The 22,253-nt window shown below is 37.4% G+C and overlaps 1 protein-coding gene across 4 annotated transcripts in view; it reads right to left on the reverse strand.

Annotated features, from left to right (window-relative positions):
- The window catches only part of LOC135325074 (homer protein homolog 1), a 94,247-nt gene that overhangs the window by 61,708 nt on the left and 10,286 nt on the right, over positions 1-22,253 (reverse strand). For 3 of the 4 annotated variants that reach the window (XM_064502542.1, XM_064502541.1, XM_064502540.1), the window contains exons 2-3: positions 8,023-8,179; positions 489-620 (exon numbers count right to left, since the gene is read on the reverse strand). In XM_064502542.1, the coding sequence (XP_064358612.1) occupies positions 489-590 (102 nt within the window). In that variant the 5' untranslated portion in view covers positions 591-620; positions 8,023-8,179. The remainder of the gene's footprint in view (positions 1-488; positions 621-8,022; positions 8,180-22,253) is intronic. The other variant, XM_064502543.1, reaches the window with a different exon arrangement.

The raw sequence follows: 22,253 nt of genomic DNA on the forward strand, positions 1-22,253 counted from the left end.
GTTACTTTTCCTACTAGCTTTACTTTAAACCTGCCAACGTAATAACATGCACCACATAGCAGAAAAGTGAAAGTGAACATGGATTTAAGAAAAAGAAAAAAATCATCTGAAGTTCATCTACATTTTTTCCTAGAAGACCTAAATACAGAAGAAACTCAAAATTCCTCACTCCTTTAAATTCCATCATGAAAAACTGTAATGGAATAACAACTTTAAAAAATGAATAATCAGAGAAGGCATAAATATGCACTGCAATAGCTTAAACCTCCCTCCTCTCCTCAAGGAGTTAAAAAAAAATAGACAGGTATCAAAGTATTAAAACCTTACTGCCACCATTACCTGCCTTGTCTTTTTACACTGTAAGGATGGATACACAAAATTTGTGAATAACACAACAGTAGTGGACACCGAGTCAAGGTGCAACCAGCAGTAATTAAATATTCTCAGGCCACTTGATTGCCCAAAAGGTTTTCATTAGTCATACTTACTTTTGAAAGATGATGTTCAGATGAAAATCCCAAGCCATAGACTGTATTCGCCCTGCTGTCTGCCCACTGGCCAAACTTCTGGGATGTTTTAGTAAACGTCATGTTGGGGGTGATAGTGCTATTTATTATTGCCTGAAAAAAAATAACAGGTGTAAACGTTGGGGTTTTTTTGGTTTTGGTTTTTTAAGACTACTCATAACTGAAAATTACAGACAAGTACTTGTGCACAAGGAATGAGCCACACACTGGCAACTAGGGAACAGTTTTCTTCTAATCCAGTCACAGCTAAAATTATGAGAGCGTACACTGGCACACATTCTGAAGCAGCAGCAAAAGCTGGGCGGACCACCTGTTTACAATTGCAAGCAGTAATTTAATAGTTAGTAAGTGTAAAAAAGGTCCATTAAAGCATCCACACAGGCTAATGAGATAAGAAGAGAACTAGCAATATCTTTTATTTGCCTCACAAGTGTATTTCTTTGTCCTCTAAGACAATGTCTCTCAAGCTACACTGTAAATTTGTTGCATTCCCCCCTGTTGCATATGGCACTCACATTGAAAAACAATAGTCTTGCAATAAAACAAGAAGCACAACTACTTTGCAAGCTTCTGTATTGCAAGAATCTGTTTTTCCTTTATATACACACACCCAAGATTACAAAACGCGGTCATACATCAACTATAGAAGAACAACTACGCTTGGAATACATTTTTCTCCTATAGTTTATGATATGCATAGAGTGCAAGTACATCTTCTGTCATACACTTCTGCTAATGTAAAGAAAAAATACAACTATTGGATGATATCCTGGTTCCACTGAACCCAGCTAAAGATTTACCATGGATTTTCATGGTGTTTTACCAGTATTTCTAGCACATTAAAGTTTGTCTAACATATCCTAAATCTGTGATGTGAAACTGTCCAGTTAACTTAAAGTATATCAGGACAAAGTCTTATACCAATGGATTACACTTAACTAAAAACCTGTTGGTTACATCTTTCTTACATGTCAGTTACTCTACTCCAAAGGTTATTGTCGATATCCTCCTAGTAGGTCAAAACCCTACTGCAACTATCTCACATTACAGAGTTAGGAACCTTTTGAATATTAGTGTGTACATGTGCCTTGTCCTGCTTCCATGAAACCACAGAGCCCCTTACCCCCTTCACAGTTCAAAGCCAGGGATTACTGAGGAATCCTAGGACAGCAACAAAAATCCGCAGGGTCCAAATCAACTTTTCTGTTGCAGATAAAGAAATTTTCCCCCCCCCCCTCTTCTTTGAGTAGAGGAAGCTGGACTGATGTGTAGAGAATAACAGACTTTTCTCAGGATGGTAGCAGTGAGAAACTTCAACATCATAGAGACCAAGTACTGCTTTCCCAAGCTTGAGATCTTCTAGAAGCCAAGTCCAGCCTACAATACTTGGGCAAGATGGCCTTCTGGATGGATATTAAAATGGGCAGTTATGGAGTTTAATCAACACCCTTAGCTTCTGCTGATATTTGTGTAGTACTGGAGCATGGCTACCATCAACAATTTTGTCTGGATTCTAAGGGGCAAACCTGAAAAATTTACAGCTAAGGGGCCAGTTAAGCCCACAAGCAGCTTCCAATGTGTATACGCTGATTCTCAGTTGAGGTGGGGGAGGAGTATTGCAGGAAAGCTCAGAAGAACACTGAGTTTTGCAACATGTAGAGAGGCAAACAAACATAATGCAGCACAGTGGAATTTAACAAAACTGCTGTCTTCTACAGTGGCCTTGCCAGCTCTGTTATGCTCTCATTAAATTGGAAGAGCAAATCCAGATGGAGCTCAGGATATCAAACAGGCAATTCTCTCTGATCATGTTTGCCTCAAAATGCATGTTTTGGCTACTATCGTGGACAACTCCTGCAGAATTTTGAAATGCCTGAAAACTTATGTTTGAATAAACACACCTCAACAGGTAAAGGCTAGGATTTGCTGCATTACTAGAGACTGGAGAACCATCTCCAGCATTAGGTGTTCACAAAGTTTCTCATAGCTAAGTAAAGATCATCTCTGGAATTTGCACTACGGCCTCCCACTGACCTCATAAGAAAGGGCTGTCTATGCTGCATAAGACAGAAGACAGAACATGAGACAGTGGAGATGAACAATTCTCTTGGAAAAGTAGTGTTCTGGAGCTCTATTTTTCTTATATGCTTCTTGTCCTCTTATGCGCTATCAGTGCTAGAAGCCCTCCTTTTGAAATAATCCGGTGGAAGCCCAAAACAGCAGTGCAAGTTCACTTAATGCTTTTCAGATAGAAGCTATCACTACTGTCTCTCTCTCAGTGTGGAAGCTGCCAAAATTAACATTTGGAATTAACTATCCTGAGGATAGTGTAGAAAATGGTCTTCCTCTCAGCTCTAGCTATGCTGCCTGTTTGCTTAGGCACTAGTTCCAGCCATTGCTTGATTATTCTAACTAATGTCACAGATTTGGGACTTCAAGTATTTGTCAAGGATGCTACCTTCTTTGGAAGAAGGCTCTCAGGATAGGGGCTTATGACCATCAAACAGGCAGGTTTAAAGCCTGGAGGTTTACAATCTGCTGCAGTGACAGTGGCTTACCGAGTTGCAGACTAACCCAACAGAAAACCTGGGAGAAACCAACCAGTTTTCAGCTGACTCCACTTACTGATCCAGTGACCACGCAGCTGGCTGCACAAGAGAACCCAGGAAGCGGCTGCCTAGGCCAGAGTAGGATATCTGTTTTGTCAGCAGTCTGCATTTAGGTTGGGTTACAGCAACTGCCAAATTGCCTCCTTGCTTTTGGTAGGACGAAAACATTTTTTAAAAAAACAATTGCACTGAGAAAGGGCTGCTGTCACTCTGCCCTTTATTCTCCTGCAGAGAAAAACAAGGAGGTTCCATTCCCGTGGAAAGTATTACTCCAAAGATAGAAGTTTCTCGATGTGAAGATTACATTCAGATTCTATTGATATAAAGAAGAAGAATCCTTCATTAAATAAACCCATTTTATAAGGAAATCAAGACCTTCAATTCTCTCTAAATTAAAGGCATTAGTATGCTAGATCTCTTATGCATCAAACTAATTACACAATAAAGTGCAATGCTAAAGCATACTACGGGTATGCTCTATACTACTAGTATGCTCTAGACTACTAGTAGTGTCAGCTACTTCTGAAAAATACTAGTTTTTGAAACTCTCATATCTTCAGCTTAAAAAAGAAAGGGTTTTTTTTAAATTAGAATAATTAGATCTGTATCGTCTACTCAGATAGGTACTGTTTCAACTGCTCATTACACAAGGAGATTTCACTGTTGAGTCACTAGTACAAGAAGTGTCAGATATTTCATCAACTTTTAAGAACGTTTTTAGTATAAATGTACAAGGATATCTTAAAAACAGATCAGAGTCAATCTGACAGGCAGACATTTAGCTTTTGAAGAAAACTGATTTTTATCTTCTCCAAATTTGGTTGGAATAATAAACTAGCTTTCATGTTTTCCTTTCAAATAAGTTTAGCTATGAGAAAATAGGACACATGTTTAAGCTGTTCTTTTGACTGACTGCACACCCAACAGTTGCAAGATATGCAGTAGTCAAATATGATTTTATCTTGTACTAAAGATGATAATAAGATACATACTATCTTTGAACTTCTTGAAAGGAAAAATCACTAAAGACCTGAGTTTAAAGGTCTTTCTTGAAATCTTTATTTAGCATTAAGCAGACTACCACTTTAACGTGTGACTAGTTTATTTTACACAGTTGTTAAAATGTAAAGATTATCTATTGCTGTAACACTCAGGAGTGGCTTTTGGCTCACAAATAACATGCGTGCAGCCCACGGAACCTACAGACTGGAAAAACGCTCTTTACAATCTTTTTATTTTAGATGAGCACAAATTATTGTATTTTTTCTAGTTTTGCATTTGTGAAAATGTTATCAGAGAGTTACCTAGTAGTGCAGGAACATTTCCTTTCTTTTCTCAGAGGCTGCCAGAGATTGAATGGAGGAGAGAAAGGGACTATGGGAATAATCCTAAGATCTGTCTGCAATGTTAGTGGAGAAATAATGGAGGCTTCCTTCCATCACCTGGGAGAAAGAAGTACTAAGATACCCTTTTCCAAGAAGATAAGAAATGATTATATAATTAGTGAGAACTGAAAACCTTAGCAACAACTGTTCAATGTTGTCATGTCATATTACATAAGGGATTTTATTTTTCAGGCCTCCTCTCAATTCCTAGAGTGGTACGAAAAAAAGGTTGCATAAAAGATATTTACTCAAGAGGTTATAGAAACCAACTTCAAGTTACATCAAATTACTATTTTACATCAGGATCTCCCTGACATGGGCCACAGGGATCAAGATACCCTATATGATTATAAAATATGGCCCATGCACCTTATGATCCTAGAACATGTTCTATAGTCAAGTTAGAGGGTGATGCACTTCTTGCATGAGGTATTTTAAGAGGAGACAGTAGTGTCAGAGAACAACACTATAGAGAGGCAGAATCACAGTGAATAGGTTTTAAAAGCCCATATCCTATGTAGGAAAAACAATAACACCCTTTGGAGTTATTCCTCCAAGATTAATGAAAGGACAGTTAAATATATCCGGATTGCCAACATTCACAAGAATCGCTATTAACCCAATGGCCCTGACCAGCTATGCTCTCTTTTACATAAGCATCAATCTATAATTAAGATTGATGGAGTTTATACAGTTCTGAGAAGGATAAGACTTTATGTTTGGCTGCTGCATCACACAGTTAGTATATTTATTTCTTTAGGCTACAGAAAGAATAAACAGACCTTGTTTTTATAGAACCAAATCAACCTGTCAGGTGGAGGAATACAAACCTTTTAATTCGCTGAATACATGATGCAACATGACCTGCCTCACCCAAATCTGGCTCATGAATAAGGAAAAACAACAAAAAAACTCTCACAAAACACACCAAAGACTTCCACAAGCAAATTCAGGTGGCAATCTGCAATGTATGGTAGCATTCCTCAGAAGAGAGTGAAGATCACCTCTAAAAAATGTCCTTTTATTTTCAAGAATAAATATCTATTGATGCTCAGGGACAATCAGTACAGAATTAAAAAGAGAAAGCATGTGCAGCTTGTGTTTCTCCCCTTCAAACCAGGACCAAGACTACTTTGCTTCAAGGTATTTTCTGAATGTAACCAAACTAAGAAGTCTTGCAGTTACCAATTCAGAAAAATAAATGTGATTAGAAACCAATATGGAGAACAGCTCTCATAGAAGATCTCTTTGTACTCTGATTCATAACACTCAGCTTCTTGCAGAGTAAGGAGTACCTAGGGCCTCCTTACTCTCCTTCAGGACTGCACAAAGTAAGCTAGGAAAGTTCCCTTAATGCTCTATCACACACCCTGAGGATAGAGGAAGGACTTAAATAGGAGGCAAAGTGGGAGACAGAAATGTGACTATAACTCAAATCTCAAGTATTTCTCTCTCAAAGATGCCTTACTACAGTCTAAATGGACATACACTTGAGTTGCTATCACTTACTGACCTTACTGCTCAGCACCTGAGCTGCAGTAACTGAGCGGCCACGTGCACTTCATTCTCTCCAAAGTACAAACCCATAGGGTGCAGTAAACCCCACCAGCACCAAGAATTTCAATAAAACATAGCTGGATCATACACCTATTGCCACTGAGGCAGGCACGTGAGAATTGCAAAGCAATAAATTTGGCATGACAAATTTTTTTGGCAGCTGTCAACATGTTAATTTGAGATATTCTTGAGATAAAATTTGTTAAAAATTTTTTTATTCAATGTCATTTCAAAACTCAAAACTGGGAAATTATATTGCATAAATTTTCAAAAGAGAAAAGGCTAACACCACTGTCTGACGAATGGACACTACAAGGCATTGCAGGCTCAGATGCTAGTAGCGTTACTGACAGCCAACTGTATGCCACATAGCAGAGAGATGATCTGGATGCGCTCTGAACTTAAGAATGCTTTATATTTATATTTAGCCCTTCATATATACTACATTTTATATGCACAGAGATGCTTAAAAAAAGATGGTGCTATAATTACAAAGAAAAAAAAAAATCTCTGGGAATTATGCTGAAAGCCTCCTAAAACTCCTCCATGGGTGCCCTAGCACTTCACCTGTGTATACCTCAGAGCGGTGTAGTTCTGAACAATGGGCCTTACCTAAAACAATGGGCCTTAATCATGATCGGGGTCCTAAATTTCAGTTAGATACATAATGCTTCAGAAGACGATAGTATCAAAGTTGTAGCAACCACAGAGAGAGGAAATAGGAGTGATAGACTGCATTATCAATATACATTGCCAACAGTGCTGTAAATGCAAAAGAAACGGTGCAGTACACAAAGAACAAACAGCTAACAACTGCTTAACAACACAACTCAGCAACCACTTTGAAACTGTTGCAGGTTTAGACAAAGACAGAAAAAAATAAATCAGTGGATATCAGAATAAGGATTTTGTAAACTGTGCAAATCAATTTAGGTATTATAGATTACAATTACTATCCTTGATTTCATATAGCATCTTGTGTCAATCCCAAAGTCTTTTATAAACAGTCACACAAAAGGCATTATTTGGCAGAACCGAAAGCCATTTGAAGGAAGGCTGGGAAGGGAAGAAACAAGGTAAGAAGTAAACCTGGCAGAAAAATTTTGCTATGTTTTGATACCATCTCAAATCACCTAAAGTATCACCATAGAGGGATCTGTGACAGAAAATTCTACATACTTCTATATGCGAGAAATTTTCCTTCCTCATTTAAAATATTCTGGATATTTAAAAAAAAATGCTTTTCAGCTTTCAATAATAGCCAGGAAATCTCTGTGAATATTGCTATGCTCTAACAGAGTATTTCAGTTCCAACCATCGTGAATTGATACATCTTCAGGAGTTGCAAGTGAAAAATCTCTCGAAAGGATTAGAGCTTTTGATTACACTTTGTATACCTTTAATGCCCCTATTTTAGAGATTTCTGAAATGCTGTGTGTAAAGCTAGTTTTTATACCCACTTTAAAGACTAGGACAACCTCTCCCCTGAAAGTGAGTTTTGATAAAAGCTTACCATGGAGAGCTTTATTAGGAGGGAATCATCACAGTCTCTACAGAAAAAAATGGAAGATTACGTAACAAAGAAGGATTTACAAAGTGATTATTGGCACTGAACAGATGTCCTTCATAATGCTGAAACCAGTGATCAAAACCAAAGATGAACACAGGTTCTTGTAACCCTATTTGTACTTTTTAGCACTCCTCACAGAGAACGCCTTTTTATCAAAGTAACAGGCCATTGCTTAAGTTCAGTAATGTATTTATTAAAGTAAATATGAATGCATGGAAAACAGCATTTTCCAGTGAATACTTAAAAATTTTATAAATTAATCTCTTTCTCAGGTAGACACTCACAAAAGCATCTGAGAAGATATATGAAGGACATCAGACTGGAAAATAACAACAAAATCAATCAGGAAGAAAGTTCTCTGAAACAGAACTTACCTTTGAGCCATCCAAACTGATTATCCTGTAGACATTTCTTGTGCTGTCATAGAAGTAGGACACAGTAACAGCATGCTTGCTGGTGGGAACCCAGTTCTTCTTAGTGTTTGGGTCAATCTGGAAGACATGAGCTCGGGTGCTGAAGATGGGTTGTTCCCTGAAGGAGTAGAAAGTAAAGTGATTAATCTGATTTGGATGTAATATGGTTGCACACAAGTGATTTGCCAGTTCTGCTTATTAGGATGTACGCACTTTGCTTTGCATGAAAAATTTTTCCTAAGAACTTTATGTGCTGCTGCATACAGCAGATAAAGTGCATTAATATAAATATGCAAGCAAAGTGCAAGCCTTCTAAAGCAAAAAATTAGTGCCCAGCTGTACAGTCAAATAAAGACAGACATCTCTAAATATAGATTCAGCACTGATCCACTACCTCCCCAGTCCCCATCCTCCATCTACCCCTTTAAACTGACTATTGTTAACACATGTGAAACTTCAACTGATTACATTGCAGAATGCATATATCTTTACACCCTTATTTTCTTTAAAACTTTTTAATACTCAGATTATTCAAATCAATCTTAGGTCATAATCTGAAACTAAACCAGCTGGTTCAATATAATTATGCTAAAACTGACATTCATTAGGATCAGAAACATGTGTTATGAAACCCTTACTCTTTGGAGCTTCACACCTGAATATTTTCATAGAAAGACTCTAAATATGTTTAACCTACATGGTTCAAAGTTAACTACTTAGGGAATAAAATTATGTAAGGTAAATTAATTACTGCACTTTAGAAGATAGATAGATAGATAGATAGAAGCAGATATGGTGTTCTTTGTTGGGTGTTAGAAGGAGTGATAGGACAGATATAGAACAGGCCAAAGACAGCACTGCACCACTGAAAACTGAAGGAAAAGGAAGAAGGGCCAGGGTGATCAGTACACATGCTAGTCCTGCATACAAACGTCACAGTACCCTCAGCACCAACTCACATTCTCCCTCTAAATCATCAAGCTATATGAGGGTGGGTAAGTGTTTTTCTGATCCCAATTCCTTTCACAATTGCAAAAATTATGCTCAGGTGACTTTTATAGCTCTTTCCTTTAACATAAACTTTACACCAATTCTTACCATTCTTTTGAGTCTCTACACTTATTTCTTCAAACATATTTAATTTTCTTGTCCCTGTCCTCAATATTAGACATAAACATGTTCCATTTACCTCCCAATTAAGCATATCCAAATGTAATCTAATGCATATTACCATAACACAACCAATTCTGTAACAGTGGAAAGTTTAAGAGCCCATCAGAACAAAATTCTTAGAAGCCTCATAATTGTTTGGATAAAGACTGACAATTAGAGAGGAAATAAAGGGCCCTGACTCTATTGACTAAAAAGACAAAAAAAAAAAGAGCTGAATCCAAATTTTAGATATGTAGTTAATACACACACATCTGACCCAAACTATTATTCAATTCTATCATAGTACAGGATATCATACAACTGAGACTTTCAGCACACCATAGGTCAGAATTTTAACATGTAAAAGGTAGAAAAATAATATGCAACTAAAGCAAGTTAAGTCAGTAAAAATTCAATGGTTCAGCCCTGAGTTGATGCTGTCCTGTGCTTCCAGCACAAAAAGTCTTCCATAGTCCTTGCTAAGCATCCTCAGTGTTTGGCTGGATGGCCTACATACACCTGCTGATTGTTCAACAGTGGTTCTCAAAGACAAACCAGAGTACTTTACAATTAGGTATAGAAGAGCATTAGTAAAGCCTACTTGCACTATTTTTACTGCTTTCAATAAACTAGAGCTACAGTCTGTCCAAGGTGTCATTGAAACTACAGGTTTGCTGAATGAGAAGCTGTCTATGCTCTCTGGCAAAAAGCATAGCCCCTTTCAGTTAAACTAGATGGATAAATCATGATTGTGCCTATTTACTGGGGGTAATCGGGAGTTCTTTCCTACAAGGGTGCTAAACTTCAGATAGCCCTACAGTACTGCTACATAAAATATGTTTTGACATTTGATGGTGAACATCTATATCACCTATTTCTTCAAGCAAATGGAAGTTGCACATGTTAAGTCTCCAGGATGAAGTTCATCATAGAATCAGTCACTGATTTGCATTGAAGACCTCTAGAGCTACTGTAAAATTAGATCATCTGTACTTGTCTATGGCAACACTACAAAGTTACTTACATTTTAGATCTACTAAAACATTCAGATACAAACAGAAGCTTTATATAAAAACATACACAAGATTTACAACTTCAGCTAATCAACCTTTACTCTTGAGACTTTTTGTTCTTCCATTATCCACGTAGGACACAGTGCCCTCCTAATACAGAACTACCTCAATTTGATTCAAATTAATACAGCTGAAATCGTATTAATTACATTAAATGGGAGAATAGTTTCCATTTTCCCTTGGTAAATGCTCAGACACACATTTTTATATATTTACATACATATATAAAAAAATATATAAAATATTCTTGCCTACATAGATGTGAGGAAGAAAAGAAGTTTTCAATAAGAAAAGCAATCCTGTAAAAAACCTACCAGATCCTAACGTTTCCCTCTCTTATCATTCCTTCACTACCACGAAGAGCATTTAGTACTCATTAAAAGACAGCAGTAAGAACTAAGAAAAGAACTAATCACTAATTATGAAGCAAAGTCATTTGTTTTTCTGGAAATAAATTGATGTCAAACAATAAAAAAAGAAACTAACAGACTGCCATAGTAACACAGTTAGGCTATTAGAAATACCTGCTAACATATAGCAGAAACATTAAGGCTAACATGCTGTTCTAAATTCACTTAATATTTCAGCAGTACAATAGTCAAACACAGACTAAAAATGAGTACTTGGTGCAACGCCTAGACTTAAGGACTAAAGGAAGATGATAAGCACCACACACAGGGGGTATAGTCATCAGTGTTCTTCCATCATTCATTGATATGTGATCAGTCCTAGGCTAGGCTTCGGATAAAAGCCTAGTTCCATTTTGACATCTTAATGCACCAATTTCAAAAAAATGCAGACCAACAAATATAAGCATCTAACGGTTCCTTTTCCTGTATCTGAGACTAATTAAAGTTTTCACAAAAGAAGCTTAAGTTAACATAGAAAGTTAGAAAGAACTTTCCTTGCTAATCCATCATTAATATTCACTTTAAAAAAAGGAAGTATCCTTCTTCAATGTGTCTGGTACTTCCACATCTTGCCAACACTAGAAATAAAGACTATGATTCTAAGCCAGATCTCCTTCCTGCTCTTACTTCTTTCCTCACACTTGTTTACCATGACTTCTAAGTTATTATTTTTGTTATTATAATATCTATAACATCTCATGGTTGGAATTCCATTGTCCTAGTTACTGTAAAAACAAAAAGCCCACTCCAAAGAAGTTACGAACTTCTACAACATTACTTTTCAAGGATCTAAAGTTTTGACCAATTGAAGTGTTTAGGCTTGAAATAAGATATTGTGCACTACTTAATGGCCATAAAATACAGGAACTCAAAAAAAGATTTAGTAGTCCATTCCTATTTTCATTTCTATGAAATTAAGGTTTTGTTATGGATCATCACAAAAAAGGCCTTGCTGATAAGCCACAAGACAGCTGCCAGGCTTGCTGGCTTAATCAGCTTTAGTCAGCTCTAACACTTTGCTTTTCCAAGTGTAAATTTTAGCCTATGTTTTCATCACTTATTTTTAAAAGCCTACAATAGACATTTTGATGCCCAGCATTGTATATTTTTTACAAAGGAAACGTTCAAAGCTGCAAGAAAGTGTTTTTTTTTTTTTATCCCATTTCTCTCCCCAGCCTGTAAACTCTATTCCCTCCCTTCTGCCTTTGTCCACACTGCAAGTATGTCCTATGCTTTGTCTCCCATTCTTCCTCTTCTCATTTGCTGTAGTCAAAGAATGGTACAAATACAGTACAATATTTCAATATGTACAACAGTACAATATTTCAAAGAATGGTACAAACACACAGCATGGTTTGAAATAATTACAATCCTAAGAAGTTACATATCAGATTTTGAAAATATCCTTTGAAAATATCCTTAGATGTCAAGTAACTTTAGAACATAAAGGGAAACTTTTACTGAATTGATGAAAAAGCTTCTAATATTAAAGGGAATGTAAATAAGCAAACGCATTGCTGGACTCCCCTCTTAGTCAGACCAACTGAACTGCATAATGGCAATACTACTATTGAATTGACTTTGAGTCACAGCTGTTTTTAGAATTCAAATTAAGTAGCTTTAGTCCAGTGAATGGGAAGTCACAAGATGCTATAAGTTATCGCTGAAGCTGAAAGGGTTATTCTGGTTTACTATGGGGGATGATACTGTGATGGTTACTTCAGTTCATATGAAAGGCCCTGAAAAATATCTTACAGAAAAAGACTCCAGAGCAGTGGTATTACTTCTAGTGAAGGCAGGCAATTATGCATTTGTTTTTGGCTATGTTGACCGTAAATTTATCACATGGATAACTATGAATCAATGTCAGAGCAACAGTCTGAATACAGGGATTAATGGAGACAGATGGATCTGTAGAAGAGAGAACAAAAAGAGAGAATAAAGATCTAACAGAAATACTGTGCTACCCATTCCAGTGGAAATCTGACAGCGACTTCACCCAATTTTACACCTGCATCATTGTGTTTCATCCTAAAGAGACGGCATGTTATACAGTCCCACGCTCTGTTCACTTAATAAGAAGTTGCTAGTGATGACGGCAACCTTTCTCCCTCTTCTTTACCAAAGATTTTTAAAGTATTTGTACAAATAGCAGAATTAATAGAGCTTGGTTTTAGACCAATTTATATCTCATGGTTGGATCTCCAGTGTCCAACAAAAGGACGCTTCCACCTAAATCTTTCCTGGTCCTCGGGTCAGAGCATCCAACCCAACAGATTCTTCTGCAACTAACAGGAGTTGACTTCTCACTCTCTCAACAAGCCTACTAATAAAGTCTTTTCAACCTAGGTCTTTATTTTCACAAAACTCTCTGAAATCTACTATCTTTGAGATGTCAATGTCCCTATAAAAACTGGTTGAAATCTGAGAGTTATCCAGGCAGGAAAGGAAACAGTTGCACTATATCTGCATACCTTAGAAGGAATCCCAAGTTTTTTAAAAAAGAGCTCACAACATTTTATCGTGAGTTACTATATACCAGACTTATATGTATGCAACTAGGTGCAAAGAATACAGTTTTACACAAGCTAGATTAAATTTGATACCTATGAGTAAATGGAACTCCAATGAAGTCAGCGATGACTGATTTTCATCAGTAGAGAAAGTGTCTACTCATGACTATATGCATCAATGAATAAAAGTTTCTGTATGACACAGGCGACGCATCAGGAAAGCAGGTAACTTCAAAAAGTAGGGCAGGAATGATTTTTTGAATCTGATTCTTTCTGATAAAGCTTTGGCAGATCCACTGATGTGGATGGCATCTTTACAAGTATGTAATCCTATAAAATAGTCCATTTGGGAGAAAAATTACTTACTGTATATGTGCCAGTCTCAGCTGAATGTTTGAGAAGCCCATACATTAGACATTTCAGAGAGGGAAGGGAGAGAAGAAAGTCAGAAGGGTATCCTTTAAGCATGCACTGTAAGATGACTGCAGACAGCACTAACAATTTATAGTCATCATAAAATTGCAAGAGCTACAATTACCATACCGAGGGAAAATAAGGCTCATGTTAAAAAAAAATTAAGATTGTGAAGAGCAATGAGAAAAGCTCACTTAAACTCATACCTCTTCTGCCTGAGCTTTCCATTCATAAGAGATCAGTGAAGGGTAGCAGCTACTGGTAAAATTTAGAATAATGAAGAGCTTCTTCTGCAGCAGGGATTTTAAATTAACTGGAGCACAGCACAGACATTACAATCTCGCAAGTTTAACATCAACAGCATGGAAGTTGGCAATTTGCAAAGCACAGGACAAATCAATGCCTAGGTTCCCACTTTCAACAGAGGACAAGAAAAGCCAAGCACAGTAATTTTATTGTAGGGATGGTGGTGATGGAAGGAGAGATTATTGCATGTGCCTGCACACAGGCACAGGAGAAGGGAACAAATCTTAGACCAGGGCCCAAGTCATCTGGCTTTGATCCTTGGCAAAGACTTACCTTCTTGTCAAGTCATTCATTTGACTCAACTGCCTCTTCCTTGAGTCCCTCCCTCTTAGAAAATACACCTTACTAATCTATTTCCCCAACACTTCTGTTAAGGAATCTCACTGACTGTGAAATCCTACAAAAAGCAGGGACAAGAGTCCCATAAACAGCTGCCCCGTTAGTGTTTTTCTCTGATACTCTTTGTCCTACTCACTTTCATGACCCCAATGTCACATTCATTTTGACACACTCTGAATAATGTTTATATGTATATACGTATAAAGTGTGCGTGTGTGTATCTCAAAGATATCTCCCACAAAGTATGTTAAACACACGGTTATATGGACATGAAAGAAGCACTAGGAATTACCTCAGATTTCTTAAAACAGTAAATAAGATGCACGCACAATTCAAAACAAAGTGATCAGGTAACTGTAATTCAGTTAACATACTTTGAGCCACACCGAGAAAAAAGATCTGTCCTGAATATCTTGTATCAACAGCAACCCCCTCACTATCCCCTTCCCCCCCCATCAACAGTCACAGAAGATGCAAAATCACTGAGAAGCCAAGAGCTCTCTTTTGTCTCATCTCCTCTTGAGATGCCTAACATTAGGTGGAGAAGACTTCGACAGGTTAATTTAAGATTTATGAAATCGATGGAATAAATGACGTTAGTAGGTCAGTGTTAACTTCACTGTGTGCAACAGATTTTTTAAATTTCTTTCTTTTTCATTTCCCAAGCAAGTTTGAGGTAACAGTAGAGAAGTTTTAACTGAATCTACTAGCTGTATTACTATTTCTCAGAATAAAATGAAAATCTGAATGACAATGTTCCATTCATATTCCTTCAAACAAGCAATGGATCAAATTTGTCCTTGATATAGTGGAATCAGGTGGGTCTTACCAGGTATGCTTAAATTCCAGATCAACAGCAAAAACTCATGTTTTGCTTTCTCACAACTCATAGATAGCAAAAACTGAAAGTATTTTGATTTTGGGAGTATGCACATTCTTTGGACAAAGAAAAGGAGACACTCCACAGCATTAGGCAATAAAATCCAACATTACTTTGATGTAAGTTATTATGACACCTGTAACTCAAGCATTTCATTCTACTATCTAGGTAGTATCTCAATAGCTGTTTGTTCTTGCCATACTGAACCTCAGCCAGAAGTCATTCTCCTAACTGTACAAACAGCTTGTAGTCTAGCTGCTTGCTGGGGCTCCCAAGACTGTAAAGGCACACCTGCTTAGGTTTAAGAAGCAGAGCCTCCAATATGCCCTCGAAATTCTGGTCAAAACAGAAGCAATACACACTAGAGTATATTTTCCAGTTAAGATGCCAATGACTATATTCTGAATAAAACAGATACTAGATAAAACTAAAGCTTCTATTCTACAGCAAGGAAAAAGCAACAAAATCTTTCAGTTTCTTTGGCATAATGTCAGTTATTGTCTGGATTTAGGCTAGAGTGGGTTCCCCCCCCCCCCCAAAAAAAAAGAGTACCTCTAGGATATGTACAGCATACAGTTAACATAACAGAGAAAGGAAGAAAAATAGGTAAACACTGGAGTTGCTTTCACTTCTATAATTCTGGTATTTTTTGAAAGGTCCGAACTGGAAGAAATGCCTCTTCTCCATTGCCCCCAGCTATCCTGTGCTGCTCAAGTTCTATGGGAAGGCAATCCAGAAGGACTGTTTCTGGAAAAAAGCCACACCAAGAATTTATCACTGACTATGAAAGTTTCACTAATGACTGCATGAAGGTCCATATCTCTAGGATTTTCTTTTTTTTGACCTTCCACCCAAACTTCAAAAGCTCATTTTCATAACATGAACCAAGTGAGAGCTCTGCGAGTCAGATGAGAATAACAAGGCCATCAACACAGACAAGTACTCCGCTTTAGTTTAACTCTTTTCACTTCAGTCTATTAAGTTATTCCAGGGGTACAATCATCTCTTCAGAATTTTTCAAGGTTCTTAAGTGTTTATTCCTCCAAAATGTGCAAGTAAGTGGACAAGGGTATCTCTGAACTACTTTTTACCTTAAATTTGTTTTTAAATTACAAGTTTGGAAAGAGCTATTCAGCTTTTAATGACTTCAGGGCAGCTACGCTATATTAGGTTGTATTTTTGGGTAGTATTTGCACTATAGGTTAAGTAATCAGCATAGCAAAAATTGATCCGAAGCTGTACCGTATTCCTGTATTTTGCTTTGGCCAAAAATTCTTGCCAAGGAAGTCAAAAGATGAGTTCTTCTGTCTTTGTGACTAGACAATTAAGATGTGTAGCTATTTTTCACATCTGGTTGCTAAAAGCGTTAATTAGAAACACACAGGAAAGAACTGAATCTAATGTCAAGTTATATTCCATGAACTCAGAACCCTGGAAGGACAAACACTAAAGAGACATTTCTTGAAGTAGTTTAAGGTTAATATTCCTGCAGCAGCCCTTACATACAGTAAACCAAGCTAAACTGCATTTGGAATAAGAAACAAGCAGGTAATGGTCTAAAATACTTGTTTCCCTCTATTCTCCCGTGTGTAAAAGCAACCTTGTCAGCCTTGCAACAGAGACAAGTGAGAGGAATGAATCTTAAAGAGCACAGTGTAGGAAGGGAAGAAATAATGCCATTCATATCTGTCACAAAGAAAATTTAGAAAGGTCCAAAAGCAATTGACAACCAGTTTTTCTTTAATCCCTCCAGTTCTTCGACAATCTCTGTATAGAGGCAGCTTTTCCTTTGCAATCTACATGTAAAATGTCCCATGCAATGGCACTGTGTATCAGTCAGATTGCTCTTACACCATTCATGCAAATATTTTAATGGAGAACAAAGCAGCTTAACTGTTAAGCTTGAACTTCTACTGTTACTTAGCACAGCAATTTAACACACAGTAATACAATGAATAAGTTACATTTGCTCCCACCCCCAGCAATTTTCTCGAATTTAAAAAGACAATTTCCTCTTCTTGAATAACTTGAGTTTCAGCAATCGAATTGACGATCTTTAAAACCCAGAGAATTCACCCCAGGAGCTCGCAATATCTACAGTCTTCAGCATACAGAGGGACAGTAACTACAGTCTTCAGAAACTACAGCTGGAGGAAAAGAAAAAAAATAAGAAAAGCTGTAACAGCAGAACAAGCACTGCTCTCTCCAGAGAGAGAGCACAGAGCTGCCTTGGGATCCAGAAAAGCTGCTGGTGAGCCAAAACTCTGTGCTCTGCTTTATGAGCAGGTAAAAAGCAGGCACACAGCAGAGCGCTCTCTCCCAGGGACCCAGAGGAGTAGAAAGGCTCCACCACGACAAGATTTTCAGTTTACTGCAATTTCCAGAACACAAATCTATTGCAATCAGGCACATTTTCCTTATTACATTACACAAACACCTTAGAATTAGTTCACGGACTCCCCAAGATCTAGAGTTCACTGGTTTCCTTCACAAAACTATTTTCAGTGTATGAGAAGTTACTGCCACTGCCAAATGAGTAACTGGACCAATGGATGCTGACTGAACAAGGTGAGAATTAAGCCAAACAAGATTGGGCCACTTTGGTGTTGTCACTGAGGCACAGATGGGAAGGAACAGCACACTGCAAGCACACGAAGACTCTTTGAGGTTAATCATACTGTTTGGTGGGATATAAGGGTCATAAGACAGCAATGGTAGAAATGCCAAACACATCAGCACATTCAAACAACTGACAGACTGAAAACCACTGCTTTTTTCTGACATGAAAGCATAAGACTGTCCAAAAACCAACACACTGTTCTCAAGTTTGGTTAGATCAATTCAGTTACCATCATGAAATCCTTCTGCGCCATTGACTGGTGTCACTGTAGGAAGAAGGAACCAAGAAGAGAGGGTTTGCACTAGCACATGCTGGAAGCAAAGCATTTGGTCATGCAGAGCAATGAAATTATAGAGTGGTAATCTTACATTAGCTTAAATTCATAAAACACTGACTAGTTCAACATGCAATGGAAATGCAGTATTTTCTTATTTGACATTAAATGTGATTTTTGTGCACTATCAAGTCTCATCATTGCCCATGACAAAAACTTCTGATAGCTGTATTTCGTAAGTAGGTGGCAACAGAGACAAAGATGGAGTATTTGGCAACAAAGGGACAGAAGAGGATTTTGGAACCAAAAAAGGAATAGAAGGATGATAAGATCATAGAATAAATTCATTAATTGTTTCAACTGAGATAATCAGCAATGACATGGTAAACAGCAATAGTACTTAAAAATGAGTATTCTTAGAAAAAGTAAAATTTAACTGCTGTTTTTTCAGATCATCTTTGCATTAGAGAGCAAATACTCAACTAACGCCAATCCTAGTTTTGGCTCAAGTACTTTAACAAAATTCAGTTACTGCAGCAGAAAATAAATTTCTCAGCAACTTGTTCACAGTAGGAAAAACAAACAAAAACTATATGTTCCCTGTTTATTATGAATCATCTGGAATTTCTCTCTATCATATTTTGGTATCAAAAGAAGGTTTCCTCCCTTGGCACCAACGTTTTTAGCAAATTGCTCTTGTAATTTCTTACCAGTTTCCTTTCATAACCCTCTTTATCAGCTTTAACCTTCCATTTGCTTCCTTGTACATCTTCATACAGAAACAATCAAGTGTTCTTATCACTTCTCGCCACATCAAAGATGACCACTTGACCTTTCTCTTCATCTCCAAGTTACTAATTTTTATAGGCATTCTAGGGCATTCATTTATTCTAGCAGGCTTAGCACTTGCCATTCCTTTCCTTTCCAGCTTAACCCTCCCCCCCCAAACATTAACTTTAAGAAGACATCAGTTACCAGTCAGTTCTGAGACCTTTTACACTTAACACTCAAAACTACACACACTGAACTCACTATCACGACCTGCACTTTGACTGCAGACATCTACTTTCATCAACGCCAGTGAAAGTATCAGAACTCATGTATGGAGCAAGAAAAATTAACCAGACTGAATAAACTTTCATTTCCTCATTATCACCATCAACTGATTTTCAAATAATTCACATTTCCTTCCAGACTGCTACAGCAGCATGCTAAGTTTCAAAAAAAATCATTGGTCCACACCACAAGATGAGAATTGGTTTATTTCATTTGTATCGAGGAATTGAATTAAACTCCTAGAAAGGTAAACAAATTAATTTTATATTCATAACTAACAAATCAATTTGAATCATCCCACTGAGCACTGCAGGAGCTATAAAACCTCTTTAATTTGCTTCAAGTATGCCGTTACCATGCCAGCAAGTCCCTCCCTTTTGATAATTTACAGCCTAGTAAATGCTACAGAATTTAGGAAGCAGTAGCTGCATTTATATTGAGCCATTACTGAAAGTAACAGATCTCCATTTCCTTGATTGTTCACACTACATGGATGCCAAATAGGCTCTGAGACTCCTTCTAGGGCAGGACACCCAGACCCCATTCCTGACAGGCCTCCAGAGCAGTTTGCTCCTCAGATAGCTAAAGGCACTGCCCTAGAACGGCTCTGAATCCCGTGTCCCCAGCTGCATGCCTTGCTCTGTCACGCCACTTCCCAAAGTAATTGCAAGACTCTGTCACAGCAAGAATATAGGGCGCACTGTTTTTAAAACACACCAGCAGACCACATGCTGTGCATGGAGCAAATAATGCCCTGCACAATCTGCGACAGAAATCGATGCAGGCACAGGTATACAGGTCCACACAATATGTGTCAACCAAGGGATTATGCCAGCTACTGTGCCATGCGGATGGGCCCTGCCTGCTGGAGAGGAGCAGTTGTGCCCGGACTAGACTGCCTCACTGATGAACATGACACAGGGAAGAGAAATGATCCTTAGAGCACGCTGGAAGTACACCAACTATATCAGTATTGCCTTTGGGTATTGCTGACTGATCAATGCAAAGAAACATTTATTCACTGGCTGCTCAACCTCTTGCTTTAGTTGCACCATTGGAGACTAGTAAAGACAAAGTATGCATTAGCTGCACTGGAACTACTTATCACCTCATTTGCAGTAGATAGTTTGAGACATAGTTTATACCTCAGAAAAGTCACCTGCAATGACTGTAGTTCTAACCCCAAGTTATCCGGCAGGTATCAGGACTTCACCCACATGCAAGTTATTCTATTTTTGGAAGTGTAATTACAGGACAAAATCAGATTTCAGGACACTGCCTAGCATTTTGACAGACAGAACAACAAAATACATACCATACAGTGTGTGCAGAAGTACTAGCTCAACTGCTTGTGTGACAAGTTGGAATTTTCTTATCAATATCCATAGGTGATAAAATTACCTACCTTAACGCCTATACTTAATAAAACAATTTAATAAAAATATTCAGGCAACAAATATATGCTACTACAGTTAAGAAAAATGTCTGATTGAAGACCAGCAATCTGCTTGTTAAGAGCTAGTTAGTTATTTCAGTAAATATTGCTTCTTTTTATGAACAGGAACTACTTTCCTTACATGGCACCTGAATGAACTGGTAGGGCTCAAAACATTCAAAACTATATAGGAGCCAAGAAACAGAAACACTTCTCTCCCCCACTCTTTTGCATAAATATCTGAATAGATATTAAACACAAGATATCAAGCCCTACTCTTATTATATTTGAAATAGAAGTGGCCAGAAGCAAGCAAGGTTTACTAGGTACTTACAGAATGCTTGCCATAGCAAAGTCAGGTTTAAAGAAAGCTCCATTTCAAAATATTTACTCAGGTATGCAAAACATCTGGTGGTCTTACTTAACTGGAACTTTCGGTGCTCACGTTTACATCCCAAAGCAGCTTAATTAAACACCAAATACAAGTCCAGGTAGCCAAAACCGGTATTTCCTACTCTCTAATAGATTTTATGTTTAGAAAGAGAATACTAAGCTATACAACTGCTTAAACTAGTAAACAATGTTTACTAGAACAGTGGGAAGTAGTAATACTGTACTTAATTGCAAACAAACCTCAGTGTTCACAAGCAAGCAAAGATGAATGGTTCTTTAGGAAGATAAGCAGCATACATATAAGATGGTTGTTTAGAACAAAGTTTCATATTTGCCAGCTAGATTTTGAAGTATCAGTTTTAATCATTACTTAATCTGCTCTGTGTGAAGTTTTACCATGTGACCACCGATCTGCACAACCTCTGCCTTAGGGGTATATTAGTTTATAAGCTCGAAGGCATCTGACACCAGAATTCTAGTCTTTTTTTTTTTTTTTTTTGTCTTTATTAAGATTTCAGGTGACATAAACAGATCAGCATGATTATCAAGTTTCAGCTAAGAAGGTTAATTGCTATTGTGCCACAAGCATTCTGTTTAGGAGTACTTCTTGTTCAATACAAGCTTCTCATAGAATATTAGCTATATTTTCAAATGTGAAAGATATTTGACTTAATGATCATATCTAACAGTGTTAATCATAAACTCTGTGTTCTAATCAAGATCTTAATAGGAGCAAACAGCCAACTTCCTTGCAGCAAAATTGGTATTTATATGAGGTATCATTCAATGATCTGTTTTTTCAGAAAATGGTTTACTTATCCACAGCATGAAATCATCATTCTATCCCTCCCAGTATTTCTCCTCTATAATGAGGAAGCTAGCACGATGTTCTGTACAAGGTAGAGACAGAAGACTATTTTAATAACTAGGTAAACACCACCCATTTTCTTCCTGAGGAACTTGAGAAAAGTAGTCTCATATACAAGTCAGGGGATCACTGAGCCAGAAATTTTTAGGAATTAGACAGATTCATTAGGACTTCTCTAAAGCCATACAGGACACCAAATCAAACCTCTGTTTCAGAGTCTTGCTACATAAGTAGTTTCCTAAAGTTGCAGATCTGTTTCGATAGCTGAATTTTATAAAATAGAAGGTATCCTTTACAAGATCTAGATTTTGGTCCTATCTGTACAGGTTGGGTCCATGCAAGTGATTTGAAGATTACAACGTTCATCTTTTAGCACTCAAGCGTAGCAATATTCTTCAAATCTAGATTTGAACACCTAGATTTAAGGATGTTACTAAGGAGCAGAGGAGGACTGTTCAA

The sequence above is a fragment of the Dromaius novaehollandiae genome, chromosome Z, assembly GCF_036370855.1.
Source record: "Dromaius novaehollandiae isolate bDroNov1 chromosome Z, bDroNov1.hap1, whole genome shotgun sequence".
Lineage (NCBI taxonomy): Eukaryota > Metazoa > Chordata > Aves > Casuariiformes > Dromaiidae > Dromaius > Dromaius novaehollandiae.